At 46.9% G+C, this 17,321-nt stretch overlaps 1 protein-coding gene across 1 annotated transcript in view; it reads right to left on the reverse strand.

Annotated features, from left to right (window-relative positions):
- Window positions 1–1,777: 1,777 nt before the first annotated feature.
- IKZF1 (IKAROS family zinc finger 1) overlaps window positions 1,778–17,321 on the reverse strand; it is an 80,854-nt gene continuing 65,310 nt past the window's right edge. Inside the window, exons 6-8 of the mRNA XM_052638620.1 lie at window positions 15,345–15,470; window positions 10,283–10,417; window positions 1,778–2,487 (exon numbers count right to left, since the gene is read on the reverse strand). Coding sequence (XP_052494580.1) covers window positions 1,778–2,487; window positions 10,283–10,417; window positions 15,345–15,470 — 971 coding nt within the window. The remainder of the gene's footprint in view (window positions 2,488–10,282; window positions 10,418–15,344; window positions 15,471–17,321) is intronic.

The following is a 17,321-nucleotide window of genomic DNA, read 5'->3' on the forward strand; positions in this document are numbered from 1 at the left end:
ACTGGGGGGTCCTACTGGCATTTATTGGGGAAGTGACCAGTGAAGTGATAGTCACTCAGTGGACTGTAGCCCACCAGGCTCCTCTGTCCATGGGATTCTCCAGGCAAGAATACTGGAGTGGGTTGCCATTTCCTCCTCCAGGGGATCTTCCCAACCCAGGGGTTGACCACATGCTGTTAAATAGCCTAGGATGCCTGGGGAAATCCCCTGCAACCCAGTATCCAGCCCCAAATGTCAAGAGTGCTGAGCCCAGGATCTCTGGAGTTGGCTGTAATGCAGAGATGCTTGTGCACAATTTTTGCTGTTTCCTTATGGTCACCTTGGACATTTTTGGTGATGAAAAATACTGGAAACATTTGCAACTGTATGCCCTTCCTGCCAGGTGGTTGAGATGAATGTCCTCAATGATAGCATGAACCTATCCTATTGCTTTCCAGGTTAGGATTGGAACCGTGGACGTCTCTGCGGGCCTTTGCGGGCATGAGCGGTCTTCACTTCCAGGACCGCCTCCCTCTGTCCAGCTGGACCTTGAGTTCTGGTGACGAGATGATCCTGGACACTCCTCCAGTCAGACAGGTGCATCCTGCCTAGGTGGACACAAGGGTGCAGCTCTGTCCTTGGGGGAAAGCGTGTCAGGTGGTTTGAAAGTGTGGTTTCAAACAAACAGGTGCTGTGTGTAAGCAGCAGCCTCTGGGCTTCACCTGCTAAATTTCCCTGACCTGAAAATGGTCATTCTGAATCCTTCAATGGACATTAAAATGAGAATACTATACACAGAAGGCAGGGAAAGAAATATACCCACAATAAGAAACCCCTGCTTGGAGCTACAAACACAACATTAAACGAAGTTTAGGACAGACTTTCTGCGGGAAAATAGGCTTCTGGTCACAGGTGGAACCGGGCAGGAAGGAGTATAGAACCAGACATGAGTGTGGAATTTAGAATAAAGGTTTGGTTTCTGAAGGATTTTATCATCTGAACATTTCAAAAGGAATTAACGTCTAAATTTCAGGGCTGGTGTTAACAATGTTGTGATAGACTCTGGGGGCCCGTAGGAGATGAGAGAGCAGAGAACAGTGGGCCCAGGTGCCCCACGGAAATAGAGTTCATTCCATGGGACAACAGGCCTCTGGAGGCTTCTGGGCTGGGCAACGTCATGACAAAGTTTGGAAAGGGAGAATGAATCCAAAAGGCTCTGCAAGCCCTCCCCTCCCTCTGCCCTATAGTCACTTTTCCCGGCAGTGTGCAGAATTTGACTTAGAATAATCTCTTCCTTTGGAACCTGTGGCCTGTCGGTGCTGGATGCACGCAGTTTCCGGCCCTGCAAAGAGGGCATTTCACCCCAGGGTCACGGTCACGGCCACAGCGCAGGGGCTGTGCGCCCGGCTCCCGGGACCCTGCAAACCCCATCTGGTGCGCAAAACCACGCTCAGCACGGAACCAGCTCATTCCTTCCCGGGCTTCCGCCTGTTACTCTACAATTCTTTCCGAACATGACCTATCACTTGGAGGCCGGCAATTTCTAGGAAGCAACAGGGGAGGGGATTTCAGCCTGCGGTCTACAGAATCGTCTAGTAAGAGAGCATTCCGGGGGCTCCAAATGGAACTCCACATCTAACAAGAAGAACGTCCTGTTCTCAAAAGCAAATCAACCAACTCAGAACAAAATGAAGTTCCACCTAGAGGACAAAGCACAGCGGTCCAGTTCAGCCCCGCTGCCCGCCAGGGGCGCGTGCAGGGCGCGGGCGCTCTTCCGGCGGGCTCGCACAGTCCGGGTTTAGCTCATGTGGAAGCGGTGCTCCCCGCGCGTGATGTGGGATGAGAACTCGTAGCGGTCCTGGCTTTGGTAGCCGCACATGTTGCACTCGAAGGGGTCTCGGAAGCCGTGGCAGCCCATGTGGATGGTGTACATGACGTGGTCCAGGAAGAGCACGCGGCAGTGTTCGCACCTGTACACCTTGAGGGCTTCCCCGCTCGTGCTGATCACGCGCAGCGCGTCCGGGGGGCCCTCGGAGGCTGCGCGCAGCACCTCGTAGGCGGCGTGCTCCTCCTTGATGGACAGGCCGTTGCGCGCGTGGGGGGTGATGTGGTTGGTCAGGTAGATGAGGCCGCCCCGCTGCTCCTCCGTGTTGCTCTCGGTGTCCGTGGAGTCTTGGCAGCTGTTGCTCGGGGACGCCTCGCGCTCCGAGGACGCGGACTTGGCCTTCGAGAGCAGCAGCAGGTTCTCCACGGCACCGTCCTGGGCTGAGTGGTTGGAGCGCGCGGGGCCCTCGGCGTGCGGCTTGTGGAGCTGGTACATGGGGCTGAGCACCGGGACCACGTCGGAGCTGCCTGGGGGTGTCTGCACCAGGGGGCGCAGGGACTCGGCCCCCAGGTAGCTGATGGCGTTGTTGATGGCCTGGTCCATCACATGTGTCTGCATCATCTCGTTCTCCTTCTCGTAGCTGGCACTGCCGTCGTAGGGCAGTTCCGACAGGCACTTGTCCCCTGCGGGAAGCGGATGACAGTCAGAGAGGCCCAGGTTACCTCTGTGCCTGGCAGCAACAGCTGACAGTTACACCCATGGGGGCAACGACCTCGGGCAGACACACCATGTGGACATCAGCAAAATGGGCAAGGCTGACACGTCTCTGCCTGCCCTGTACCTGGCATGGCACCCTGTCTGGGGGCGGGGGGTGGGGGGTGGCATTTAAACCAATTTGTCTACACAAATCAGTAAAGGAGCAGGTGAACCAAGGATGGTGTGCCAATTTAAGCAGCATATATGCAAACACTAAACCAATACTTGTATTTACTCTGGGTGTTAGTAAACATTTTGAGTGTGCTGAGTGTGCCAATCACTTCAGCTGTGTCCGAGTCTTTGCGACCCTATGGACTATAGACCACCAGTCTCCTCTGTCCATGGGATTCTCCAGACAAGAATACTGGAGTGGGTTGCCATGCCCTCCTCCAGGGGGTCTTCCTGACCCAGGGATTGAACCCATTTCTCTTATGTCTCCTGCATTGACAGGCAGGTTCTTTACCACTAGCACCACCTGGAAGCTCTATATTTAATTTAAAATTAATATTGAAATGATATGTTTTCATATAGAGTTCTAGGTAACTCACAATGGCTGGTTAACATCACTAATTTATTTAATTCAAGCAATTATATGATTATAACAATGTGTGATAGGTCATATATTTTAAGTTCATAACTATAATACTCTAGAATAAAGCTTAATCAAAAATACAGAAACTTTATATTCTGCATAGTGAAATGGTATCAGTCTTGTCAACAACAAAAAGCTGGCTCTGACTTGCGTGAGAGTGAAAAGCACCATCAGATGTACCAGCCTCCACATCTTCCCTGGCCTCTTAATTCCATGCCTGCTTCTCAGTTCTTAGCAGCAAGGAGCCTGTGCAGCAGTCATTTGGTGGAAAGTTGGTAGAAAGTTGAGAGCAGCCGGAGCAAGCTCCAGGGGTGACATTTACTTGTTCCTTCAAACAATTACTGAGCAGGAATGATTCAAGAAATTACTGTCAAGGACGTGTCAGCGAGTTTGGCCTCAAGAAGCCTAAGGTCTAATATCACGGTTGGTAGGAGGCAGCGAGATCGCTTCCCCTGGAAAGGGGAAATTTGAGAAAAGATTTGACTTCTTGTAATTAGCTTTTGAGTACAAGTTTTCATAAAGAAATAAAATGACTATCCTTGAAGATAACACCTTCTTGATGTACAGATTCTAAGCTCAGTAGGAAACCTTGGCTTAACTAGCAAATTCATGAGTGAACTGTCTGCCTCACTGTTAAGGTCTATTGATCCACTTTACTTTCAGTGATGGTTAGTTAATAAGTCATGGGCGGAGGGGCATTTAGAGGCAGGTATGAGCTGTTTACGTTTCAACCCTCCTTCTCTCAACACATGTCTACCGAGTGTCCACCCTGGACCAGACAGGAAGGACAGAATGGCCAACAAGTAGCATCCTTCACAGCCCACAGGGGAGACAGAGATTAGTGCAGGGTCATATAGGGCGCATCCCTGTCTGGGAATTTCTGGGAAGGAAAAGGAAGGTTTGCTGTGGGGACTTAATTCTGCTTTCTAGTATGATGAGGCGTATTTCTGGATGGTTGATGTCACAGATTTTTAAAGGATTATCAATAAGTCTGAGAACTATGGAGTAGTTCATCCTTCAGCTGCTAAGCACCAGCTGCAGACCGTGATATGTGTCCCACACAGGGAGCAGCAAGAAGAAACTAACGGGAGAGGGAGCTAGGAGACCCAGGGAAGACTATATTAAAGGAAGCTGGCAGGCTTTGAAGGAAGAAGGGCCCTTCTCCATCACGTGTGTGCATGTGTGCTAAGTTGCTTCAGTTGAGTCCAACTCTGTGCAACCTTATGGCCTTGGAGCCCATCAGGCTCCTCTGTCCATGGGATTCTCCAGGCGAGAATACTGGAGTGGGTTGCCATTTCCTCCTCCAGAGGATCTTCCCAAACCAGGGGTTGAACCTCTTATGTCTCCTGCTCTGGCAGTTGGGTTCTTTACCACTCACACCACCTGGGCAGCCCTACTGGCGGAAGGCAGAAGTGAGGATGCCTCTGGCCGCCCAGGGGCCCAGGGGCCCAGGTTATGGCTGACGGTGGCTGGCGAGACCGATCATGGTGGAGACCCCCACACCTCCCACACTGACACCTGACATCATGGCCTGCAGCCAGTTCCAGCAACAGAAGGGTAAACTGCTCCAGAGTTCCTAGGCTTACTAACAGTCCTTAATAAATCTGAGGCCACCGATAGCTATCCAGAAGTATGCCGCATCGGACTAGAAAGCATCCTGTGGTCCTGCTTCTTGCTTTGTTGGCGTGTGTATCACACAGCGGCCTGGCTCCCTTTCATCTCAGTCTGCTGGTAGTCAGGAGTGGCACACGCCCTGACCGCGGTACCACGTGACCCTTACATGACGCACAGATACTTGTCCATGGCCAGACACACCCTCTGCAGAGCCAGGATATATTGGAATCTCTATGGAAGTTGGGTGGCAATGATCACAGAGGTGGTGTTTCTCCCCATTAAGGTAACTGAACAGCAATACAGAAGCCATGTGATTTTTTTCCCCCTATTTTTGTATCAAGGTGATAAATGTCTAGTTACATTAACCCCAGAGGAAAATGAGTCCCTTTTGCCTGGTCTATCCCTCCATTGAAGCCTGGCAGGGTGGGGAAGGGAGTGGGCTTCACGACAATTCTGATACATATAAAGTGCTTATAGCTCCACCCAAAATGGTGCTTTCCCACTAATGATCCCGTTTCTCCCAGAGTCATCATTCTGTGCTTTCCTGAGCAACTGTTCTTTAAAACTGGGTATCAACAATAAAAGGATGTAGGGGGAAGACCCACGTGGCATATTAAAACCACCCACAGAATTTCTCTTCCCTTAATATTCCACAAAGTGAGAAAATCCCACAACATTCACTTGGGCAGAATGCTAAAGAAAGGTACATAGTCTAAGGAAATACATATTTATAAAAATCAAGGAAAGAAAATTCTGGCATGAGATACGTGGCTAAGCTTGACAGCTGATTTTACTTATAAAACCTTAAGTGTGAAGCAAACAAAATCCTCAGCAGTTTCCCTAACATCCTCATATCCATAGAGAATCAATTCAAATAGCTGTCTTTTTTCACTTCTGATCAAAAACCGGTTGAAACCTCTCCTATTGAGACCAGGTGACACTGGATGGGCGAGCGCTGAGGTTGATTCACTAGGTGAGAGATGAGAGTTAAGTCCTCAATGCTGTGGACTGGGAGGAAACACCCCAAGGGCCAGAGCATCCTCTGGCAGCTAGAAATACTTCCCAACCAGGTACAGTGATAAACTGGTTTAGGGCATTTAACCAAATCTCAGAATGAGGGAGAAAGGACAGAGAGGAAGTGTTTTAACAAAGACTGCACTTTGCCTTCCTTGAACTCCTCCAACCTCATCCCTGGCATTCCTTCAGCACTGAGAAAAGCTGAGCTCGCTCAGAAACAAACAAACAAACAAACAAACAAAAAAACGCATCTCAGGTACAATGGGAAGAACAGCAAACATCAGTTAAGCTCTATCAGCCCAAGTCAAATAAGCAAGATGAAAAGAAAAGGTCATGGTTACTGTGAATATATTTTCTAGCAAGACAAGGGAAGAAAGGAAGTAAAACATAGAACAATAAGCCCATCCTCAGAAAAAGCCTAATTCAAGGAAGAGAAGAAGGTCTCATAACTGCTTTGTGACATGAATTCAATTAAAAAGATACTGAAACCTGATGGGCTAGAACAACACAATAAGATGAAAAAGGAGATTTTAGATCTCAGGAAACAAACTGAGGTCCAAACAGTGTTATTTACAGATAATACAGGGATTAGAAATAGCAAGCAATAGAACATAAACTCCTGAAAATCGAATCACTGATCGAGAGGAAAAACACAAGATAGTAACAGTGAATAAATGTGAAAAGGGCAAAAAAAAAAAAAATCAACTTAGAGAAATGCTAACAGATATGGAAGACAAACTCTCCAATAAAAGGATGACTGGTATCTCTGAACAGAGATCATAACAAATGGAACAAAATACATATTCATATAAAAGAGAATTTCCAAGAAATAAAAGAGAAAAGAAGGGAATCCCCAGATTAAAATGTCAGGAAATTTTTATTCAGAATGCAAAACACCAAGACACAACCTAGTTGTATTCAACTTTTAGGTTAAAGAAAAAACTCTTCAGGTACTCAGACAGAAAATGGGACTCTTGCCTTCAGTCATGATGGCAAAATCTAGAAAGTTCTAGACTGGGGGAACAAAGACAGTGACCAACCTCGCTCGTCACAACATTCTTCAAGAAGAAAGGCAGCAGGTAGACCTCCTCAAACACAGAAACGTATATGGAAACAGCACCTGCAGAAGCTTCTTGAAAACAGCTGCTTGCATGCAAAGCCCAATCAATTAAGAGAGCGTTCAAAATAAATAGAAAGAGTACTAAGGGTCTCCCCCAGCGACTCAGTGGGGAAGAATCTGCCTGCCTTACAGGAGACACAGGAGATGCAGGTTTGATCCCCGGGTTGGGAAAATCCCCTAGAGAAGGAAACAGCAACTCCCTCCAGGATTCTTGCCTGGAGAATCCCACGGACAGAGGAGCCAGGCAGGCTACAGTCCACGGGGTTGCAAAGAGCTGGGCACGACTCAGTGACCAAGCATGATAGGAAGAGGGCAGGGTCTGAACCTCTCTTGAATGAAAACTTGGAGCTCTTTCAACCCCACCACTACTGGGCCAGCTTGTACAGTAACAGCTGGGTTCCTGCACACTCTTTCTGAAATCATATAAGAAGATAAATTCAGCTTCTAGAGGTAAAGAGAGGTCTTAGAGGTCCATTTCCTTTTTGATTTTTGGCATGGAGAAACCATGACAAGGGAGGAGGGGTTGATGAAAACCCCATCAAGTTGATGTGAGGGCAAGGGGCATTATTTTAGAAATAAACTGCCAGGCACCAAACTCTTGGGGAAACATCTACCAGCCTACACTGCTGGTTCTGAGCCCCTCTTTCCAATCTCCACTCCGGCATCCTCTACCTCCGTCCCCCACCCCACTTCTCCTGTGTGGTCCACCTCGTCACAGGGACTTCTTTTAACCTTAGTTTTGTTTGATCAGAGAGAGGGGTTCTGTTTTTTTTATTCTTTATATATATATATATATATATATATATATATTTTCAAACAAAAACTATCTAAATCTCAATACAACACCTAAACTGTGCTCTCACTGGAGGTAGCTACGGCAGTTTCACCAATGGTAATTTGGTCTGAAGTCTCCATCAGCCACAGGGGCTGAAACACCCATTCACAAAGCCCTTGCCATCCTGTGGTTCAGCTGGTAAAGAATCCGCCTGCAATGCAGAAGACCTGGGTTTGATCCCTGGGTTGGGAAGATCCCCTGGAGAAGGGAAAGGCTACCCTCTCCAGTATTCTGGCCTTGAGAATTCCATGGACAAGGCAGTCCATGGGGTCGCAAAGAGTCGGACATGCCTGAGTGATTGTTTTTTTGGGCATCCTCCAGTTTTCTGATCTGAAGAGGGAAGTGGTACCCAGCTCCCCAGGGCCCATGACGGTCCAACCATCCTCAGACACACTTGCTGCTCCATCTCCCCTGGTTACGGGGGCCCCCATCCCCCTTCCACCACACACAGCCTCCTGGGAGGGGTGAGGGGCCCTGTTCTCACTCCCACCTGGTGCTGCTTGAAATCCCACCCCTAGAAGTCAGTGCTCTGAGTCACCTTACCCCCTTTCTGCACAGGAAGTGAGCGGCCTCCCCATTTCTCACAGTCTAAAGGCTCACACTCCTGTGGGTGACTCTCCACACTCTTGTCTGCAGCCGGTGCTTTGAAAAGTGTTTTTTAACTGATTCCTTCCTCCCGTCACCCCTCCCAACTCCAGGCCTATGAAAAACCTCTACTTAAAACGTGATCAAAATGGAGCCTTTTCTTCAGTGTTGGAGAGAGGCTGGAACCCAAGAACCTGGCCTCCCCTTGGGTCCTGTCCTCTCCTGCAGGCCAGCACCCACCCCAGGCCTGACTACTGACCCCATTCTAGCACCATCCTCTCTCCTAACACACATTCCCCAGGTTTCCACGGGGCATCATTCAGAAAGTCCTTCAAAATGGACAGACCAAACCCAGACTGTCAATTCCCAGAACCTGTCAATGGCACATGTGTCCCTGAGTCCCCATGACTTGTGGTTTCCATCACCCGTGTGGCCCACCTTCCTCTTTCACCAGCCTCTGCCCCATATCTTCCTCTTTCCAGGCCACCAAGGCCCCACGTTCTCCCATTTCCAATCAATTTTTGGCACCAGAGGTTTCTATTTTCCAAGAGGTGACTCCAGTTAAAGACATGCCAGTGCTCTCTTCCGCCTGCTGGGTTAAGGCTGTATTTCTCACCTTGGCATTCGAAGGCCATTCACCTGTGACCAGAGCTGACTGGGGCTTTGCTACTCAGGCGATTCCCTGAGGGGCTGTGACTCATCCTGGAATCTGCTTCTCAAGCCTTCCACATGTGTCCCTCAAGTCCCCAACCAGCATCACCACTGCTCTGTATTTGTTCTGATCTGCCTAGAATCCTCCTCCATTTTTCCACCGAGAAAAATGTGGAGAAATCATCTTCCTATCTCAAGGTCACTGTCAACTTCACAAGCTTTTACTGATCCGTTCCCTGGACGTGACCCTCCCCTCCCCCATCCTCTTTCCATATTATCTTCATAATGCCACCTTCACACTGAGGGTGTTAAATGTTCTCACATCCTGGTGTTACTCTATGTTCATAAAACCCTGTGTGTGTGTACTTAGCCACCCAGTCGTGTCTGACTCTTCCTGACCCCATGGACTGCAGCCCACCAAGCTCTTCTGTCCATGGGATTTTCCAGGCAAGAGTAATGGAGTGGGTTGCCATGCCCTCCTCAAGGGGATCTTCCCTACTCAGGGATCAAACCCAGGTTTCCAGCATTGCAAGCAGATTCTTTACTGTCTGAGTCACGAGAGAAGCCCATAACAGCCTGTGAGATATGTAAAGGATGGAGCTTGGGCTGCAGAGGAGAGTCGTTTCGCAAGGTGATAGCTCACACCTGGCTGTGAGCTCACACCCTCAGGCTGAGTCCCAGCCCAGTGCCTCTCTACCCTCCCACCTGCCCAGGTGTTACCCTAGTCACACGTCTAGTGCCAGGGCTGGACAACAGGGCTGTGGGTGTGCCCACCGTCTACACTGTAGGAAAGGGTTACCCCACCCTGACAGTACCGCACAGATGCCGAGCAGTGAAAACAGCAATCGAGGCTGAGGCTACTCCTTGCTGTTCAGCTCGCAGGCCAGTTGCCCTGCAGTTCTGCCCTTTTAGACTTTGAAGTAGCCCCCGTGGGGAGTATTATGAACTTTGGACAAAGGAGCCACTGAGGCTCAGCAAGGTTGCTGGGGCTGGGGGTCTGGGCGGTGTGCCCTCTGCCCTGGGCTCACTGATCAGCCATCCCCGATAGCCACAGGGCAGACCTCATCAGGTGCCCCAGACCTTGCAAAACCACCTCGAAGAACAGCTCCTGGGAGAAGATCTGGTAGTTTTAAGAAGCCTATCGGAAAACCATTCCAAGAGACTTGAGAAACGTTAAGCTTGCTAAATTTTGCTTTTTTTTTTTTTGAGAAAACGAGATATGTTTCCTTTCTTTTTCCCTCAACTAATCACCGTCTAAAGCACCCACATGGTTGTTCTTTTAAGAGACAGGAAACGTTTAACTCTTACCAACAAATTTCTGAGGCATAGAGCTCTTACGTTTGGCGACGTTACTTGCTAGTCTGTCCAGCACAAGGGAGCGGTCTGATCCCATCTTGCACAGATCTTCTGCCATTTCACTGTGATTAGTTTCTTCTTTAATGACTAAAGTCAAAGACAGTTAGAGAGACCAGTTTAGAAACGCTTATAGTCAAAGGATTTGGTCTCGTCATCCAGCGTTAAATCTGACATGGGCTAAGTGCCTACAAGAGCCAGGATCTTTGCGGAGATTATTTCTAATCTTCCCAGCAACCCTGCCAGGCAGAGGAGGATCAGAGCTGATGACACCTGCCTCATTCCCTAAGATCAGGGAACAAGCACCACCACTCTCCCCAGAAACTGGACTGTGATTTTACAATTGTGTCCCATTGACAAGTGCTCTTAATGTTTCAAATACTCCCCCGTACACTCATTCAGTCACTCCTGACAACAGCCCTCTTGAGAATGAAAGAAGTCTCAGCAAAAATGATCTAAGGGTCTGACTCTGTCACACTGAACAGAAATGTAGGAGAAACGTGGTCACTAGAATGCTGCAGCCAACCCTGGCGAGAGGGGAAAGAACTCGGGAGTTCCTGGGCCCTGAACACAGCAACCTGGAAAGTCAAAGAGCAAGCACTGTAGGAAAGCTGGAAACCGGGGTGATGAGAGGTGATCTAGGGAGTACTTCTAGCTGATCTTTGCTTGGCTATGCAATCCCTTTCTTTCCATAGCTGAAGATACAGCTATATATTCTGCATAGCCTCTCCGTGTACTAGTTTTTATGGCTGGACTTTTGGAAATATAAATTTTTCATCTCCTTGCAATTTCTCCTAATATACAAGAAGCTAAAAATCTAAACTGACTTCTTTCCTAATGGTTAATCAATTCTTCCCAAACCAATTCTGTAGAGTTCATTGAAATCCCACTACTCTGTGTGTCTTCCTTTCTTAGATAGGACATGCTGATTGATCACAGGGTCTCTGGAAGGTTTATCCATTTCTATTATTGATTTCTCTGTCTATTCTTCAAAGAGGTCCAGCTGACAGAAATGTTTTAATATAACATTGGACATTACTTTTCTTTTTTAAAAATGTCAATTCCTCTTTTATTTTATATTATTCCAACAAGATTGACAAATTGACAAAATTTGACACTAATTTTGTGCTGAAAACATCCATGACCCCAGAAGACACACGTGCAGCATCCAGGCCTTTCTCCCCCGTGGTTCCCCTGTGTTTCTGGCCCCAGCACAGCTGGTGAGGCCAGAAGCAATTCTGAGCATTTCTAAGCATTTTTTTCTTTAGCTCTCCTTTTTTTGTGTGTGTGTAGTTCTATGAAGTCTAATGGGATCTTAGTTCCCTGACCAGGGATCGAATCTGTGCCCCTTTCACTGGTAGTTCAGAGTCTTAACCCTTGGACTGCCAGGAAAATTCCTGTTTCTAAATTTTAGGTTTTCGTTGCTTCACAATGAACGCCACGTTGAAAACATATATTTCATATCAGCGATTACCACTGGTAACTGTGACTTTTTAGCCTTGGAAATGTGGGTTTCTTGTTAAATAGGTAAACATAATAGCTCACATCCTGATTTACGGTGGCGGGGGTGGGGTATGAATAAAACCCATAGACGTCAATTGCACTGGTTGTCTTCTTGATCAAGCTGACACGCTTCCTGATTTGCCCATCCTTTTCTGCAAACGCGGACTCTGTGGCCTGCCCAGGGTGCCTACAGCACCTTGAGCTGGGTTTCCTTTCTGCCAGACCATGGGGCCTCCTGAGACCCTCAGAACCACCACAGTGAGGGACCACAAGTCCAGAGCTCCCAGACCACTGGTTTATTTCTCTCTAAGCTTCTAACGCAATCTATGCACCTAAAGGCTCAAGAGAAACTTATGTTTTCTATAAAGACATTAGGAAATTATAGCGGATGACCAGAAAGCTTCTTCCTAAATAAAATCATATTCAGAAAAATTAAATCTTGGCCATGTCTCATAAATTAGGCTTTGTCTTTACCTAAGCCCAAAGAATGGCTGCAACCTAAGGTGGACTGGAGAGGTTCAAGCCTATTTCAGGGCCCATGTGCATGCTTGTGAGGCCTGGTCCCAGGAGGTGTGGGAGGGATGCACATGAGAAATGCACAGAAAGTATAGGTCAACCGGCCCGAGCCCAGTGAGGCCCTCACCCACTGCCTGCCTGAGCCTTGATGCAGCCTTCAAGGGCCTTCTTCAAAGGGCTTTTATGGATCCTCCACCAGCATGAACTTCACACAAGAAGCCTCATCTCCTGAGAACAGGACTAAAAGCCACTGTATGGAATTCCAAACCATCTGACCCGCAAAGGGAACCAGTTTGCATCTTAGGACTAAATGAATTCTGACCATAGGGTACTATGTAATATATATATCCCTGACGTCAAGGTGTGTTGACACAGACACAGGAGACTCCAGCTCCAGGGAGTCCCTAATGTGTGCATTCAGGTGAGGGCATGACACAGATCTCTGCTCAGAGCCTTTCCATGAGGTCGGTCAGGCAGGAACTGCCTGACTCCCACCTAAGAGACAAGCCTAAGAGGCATTTGGAAACAGAGTCAGAGGCATTTGCATCCAGGTCTCAGTGAAGGAGAAGCTCCCCGAAGCCCATTGGACATTAGGGCTTGTCTGTTTAGTCATGAAAACAGTGGAGGCAACCTGTGAGCTCTGCCGGGCCTCTGGATCATCTTGCTATCCCAATTCCATGTGTGCAGTTTAGGAGGGAAATTCAGATTACTATCTCAGTAGAGTCCCCTGGACTGCAAGATCAAACCAGTTCATCCTAAAGGAAGTCAGTCCTGAATATTCACTGGAAGGACTGATGCTGAAGCTGAAGCTCCAATACTTTGGCCACCTGATGCGAAGAACTGACTCATTGGAAAAGACCCTGATACTGGGAAAGATTGAAGGCAGGAGGAGAAGGGGATAACAGAGGATGAGATGGTTGGATGGTATCACCGACTCGATGGATATGAGTATGAGCAAGCTCTGGGAGTTGGTGATGGACACAGAAGACTTGTGTGCTTCAGTCCATGGGGTTGAAAAGAGTCTGAGATGACTGAGTGGCTGAACTGAACTCATCTTCAGTAGGACTTGGCATGGTATATAATATGTCCTCAGGAAATATTTGTTGAGTAGATAAATGACTTATTTAATCATTCATTAAAAGCACTGACTTCCATACCCATTTTTTTAACAGAAAAATGTAATACCAAGTATTTACATTTTATATAATCATCTTCTCATCCCTTAATCTCCTACTCGAGGGTTTGGCCACAAATTGATATATTATTATTATTATTATTAATACCTACTTTCCTCTCTTCCACTAAGCTACAATGCCTTTATGTTCTAGAAATAGACCTTAGACTTTCAAGGAAGCTAAAAGATAACTTGATGCAATCTCCCCATTTTACAGGTGAGAAGATTAAGGCCCAGATTGACCCCAGATCAGTGGGGGAAATGGTACTAGGACCACAGAACCCTACTCCTTGATGCCAAGACTACTCAATTTTTAGGACTTTATTCTGACACCGACTACTCTTTCTGCTGATCTCAGCTGCCATTAGTAATCTGAGCATTACTGAATTCACTTAATAGCACTGAGGCACACTTAAAAACGGGGCTTCCCTTTCAGTCAGTAAAGCATCTGCCAGCAATGCAGGAGGCCTGGGTTTGATCCCTGGGTCGGGAAGACCCCCTGGAGAAGGAAATGGCAACCCACTCCGGTATTCCTGCCTGGAGAATCCCATGGACAGAGGAGCCTGGTGGGCTACAGTCCATAGGGTTGCAAGAATCGGACATGACTTAGCAACTAAAACCACCACCCCACTTAAAAACAGGATAGTAAGCCTCATGTTACATGTATCTAATCCCAATAACAAAATAAAATAAATGTTAACATTTAAAAGTAATAACCTGAGAGTCCCCTGGTGGATTTTTCTTTATGAGCCATTTATTAAAGTCAGAAAGCTGAATGCGGCTTGATAAAATCTCAACTATTCATTTAACATCTACTCCTCCGTCTGGTGCTAGTGGTGAAGAACTTGCCTGCCAGTGCAGGAGATGTAAGAGAGGAGGATTCAATCCCTGGGTTGGCAAGATGCCCTGGAGGAGGGCATGGCAACCCACCTCAGTACTGCTGCCTGGAGAATCCCATGGACAGAGGAGTCTGGTGGGCTACAGGCCATAGGGTCGCAGAAAGTCAGACACAACTGAAGTGACTTAACATGTACGCACACCTCCATCCAACGAGGATTTTTCCAGCAGTCATGCTAAATGAGCAGTGTTTTGAAAGAGGTGAACTTGAGCTGATCTATCCATAAATCTCATGTCTTAGAAAATCAGAAAGGTGCTTTTGACAATACAGCTGGCCCCTTGAGTAAATTCAGCCCTTTCCATACTCTCTCTGTTAACACCTTTCACTTCAGCTTGTCTCAGATCAGAGCCAAACATCTTGAAATGTAACAGATACACAGCAAAGCATTAGAGCACAGGAGGGAAAAAAGAAGCTTCCCTTGAATCCTGTGACAGGTGCAGGACCACAGACAGTCAGGGTCTTTCAATTACCCCATGTCCCAGGCTGGTGCCAACACCGATGAATGAAAACATGGCCTGAACACTCTTATTTGATCCACTTCATGAAAAAAAAAATCATTTTTATAGCCAGATTTCACATCTTATTTTGATGACTAAGCACAAAGAAGCAATCTATACTCCCAGGTTGAAAAAAACAAAAAACCACCAAAAAAAAAAAAAAAAAAAAAACACACCAGAAAAGTAAAAACCTGAGACTTTCAAGGATCGCTATGATCTTAGAAGCTGATGCAGATTTTGAGAGGGAGGGGTTTCACGAGCACGTGCTCCCTGGTGAGAGGAAGTCTGGGAGAGCTGGGGAGCAGGAGGCAGTCCTCGTGAGGCTTTAGTGGCCAGAGACGCCGCTCCATCCCAGCTGTGGCGGCTCCGGGCCCAGGCCCGCGGCGGGCGGGGGCAGCGCGGCAGGCAGCCTGTGCCCTCGGTGCTTACCTGGGTACAGCGTGCCTGGGAGGCCCATGCTTTGCAAGTAGTTGTGGCAGCGCTCTTTGTGTTCCTCTAAAGAGCTTCGCTGTTTATAGCTTCGGCCACAATATCCACATTTGTGAGGTTTACCAACTGCAGGAGACACAATGGAGTTCGAGACCCCGATTAAATAGCGGCCGCACGTGTCGTGGGAAGGCATGCAATATACTTCTCATCAAAAGGGCAAAAAAACAAAAAAAACAAAGCACAACCCCTCTATTCTTGAGAGCTAAAAGTATTATGGACTCAGTTAAGATGACTGAATTTAAAAGTGTGAGTGATCAGGGGTTTCCTGATTGTACCAAGAACTCCTGCCACCTTTTTTTCATTTTAACTTGTTCACTGTCCAGCCTACCAAATTCTCTCCTACTTAAACCATGAAGTCTGTCTTTTAACTAAAGAAAACAAACCACTGCAGTGTGATACCAGGGATGCCCAACACCAAGGCAGAGATGTGCGGAAGATGTACACGCGTTGGCAAGATAATATACACACTCAGCTCCAAAGTCAGCCTCTTGTCCACTTCTACACCATGGGCCAGGCCTGGCATGACATTGGTGCCAGATTTAATGCAACCGAAGTGAATTCAACTCCCAAATTAGTGTTAAACTAATAATCTGAGGTCTGGAAGAAACCACAGTGGATAACCAGCCTTCAGTGAAATGAGCATTCTGTTTCCAAAATGTATTTTCTGGTTCTAACTTGGAAAAGCTCTATTTTCTCCCCCAAAGACCCTTAGAATAGCGTGGCTTCTCTTAAATAGAGCAGCCCTTGTCCAACAGAACTCACTGTGAGGAAGGAAGTGCTCTCCCCCTGAGCTGTCCAATGCAGCAGCCATGGGCCACGTGTGAACACTGATCAAAGTACGGTCTGTGCCACTAAGAATGGAAATTTGAACTCTAAGTTTAAGTAATTAAAAAGTAAATCCCACCTATGGCTTGTGGCTACTGTATTGAGCAGTATACTTCTATACACAGTTTAGTTCTTCCTGAATTTTATTGAGTGATATTTTAGGGAAAGACTAGCACAAATTCGTATCATACCTTCACTTGAAGATTATAATAGATAGCATTTTAGGAGATGAAATGGATAAAGGATATTCTATTAATTTCCATTCTAAAGCCAGAATCTTCTTCTGCTTTCCTGCTCATATTGTTAGATTTCACATATTTGAGAGTATTATGTCAAAATCTATGCCATTCACATAGGAATGTTTGGTGAAATGGCTTAACCAAAGCTTGTATTGGTTAAATCTCTTACTTAGGTGAACAGAAGCTACAGTTTAAGAAAACCAGGATGAAAAACAAAATTTGACTTCTGGAACATTTACTAGTGGGGAAAAAGAATAAGTCTTTATCTGGAGAAAGTGCTGTATCCCTAACATCAGAGAAACAACACTGAAAAATACAATGTTGCTTAAAACTGCACTTTTTGTTGAGTATGCCCTTTAGAAATTAATAGAATAAAGATAACTCACTCCATGTCCTTTCCTGGAAACACTGTAACTTCAGCAAATTCCTGTACATGTGGTCTGAAAACCCATTTCTGTCTGAGTATATGACTGACTTTAACTCTGGAACATACTTCAGTTCTTGGAAGCAACTAAACTACAGTGTATCTTAAAGTATAGCCCACTATTTTGTAGGAAGGAAGGTCACTAGCCAAGCTTGCAACTTCCAAAGAAAGCAAAGAAGGGAGGGGGACCCTCCCCCACCATTCCAGACCACCCTCTTATTAGTATGGGACAAGTCCTATAGCCGGAATCTCAGGCCAACACCAGTTGCCAGGGAAAGTGACCAAGTTGACGGCAGTTTTTAGTGGAATGGGAGTGCAGCCCCTTCATAATGGAATAGAACACAACCACACTTAGGTTTGTAGACAAAGGCTGAAGTCTTCGTTTTGTTCCTATGAAATCATCTTGTAGAACCTAAATCACTGTTGTTT

Source organism: Budorcas taxicolor, chromosome 4 (genome assembly GCF_023091745.1).
Source record: "Budorcas taxicolor isolate Tak-1 chromosome 4, Takin1.1, whole genome shotgun sequence".
Classification (NCBI taxonomy): Eukaryota; Metazoa; Chordata; class Mammalia; order Artiodactyla; family Bovidae; genus Budorcas; species Budorcas taxicolor.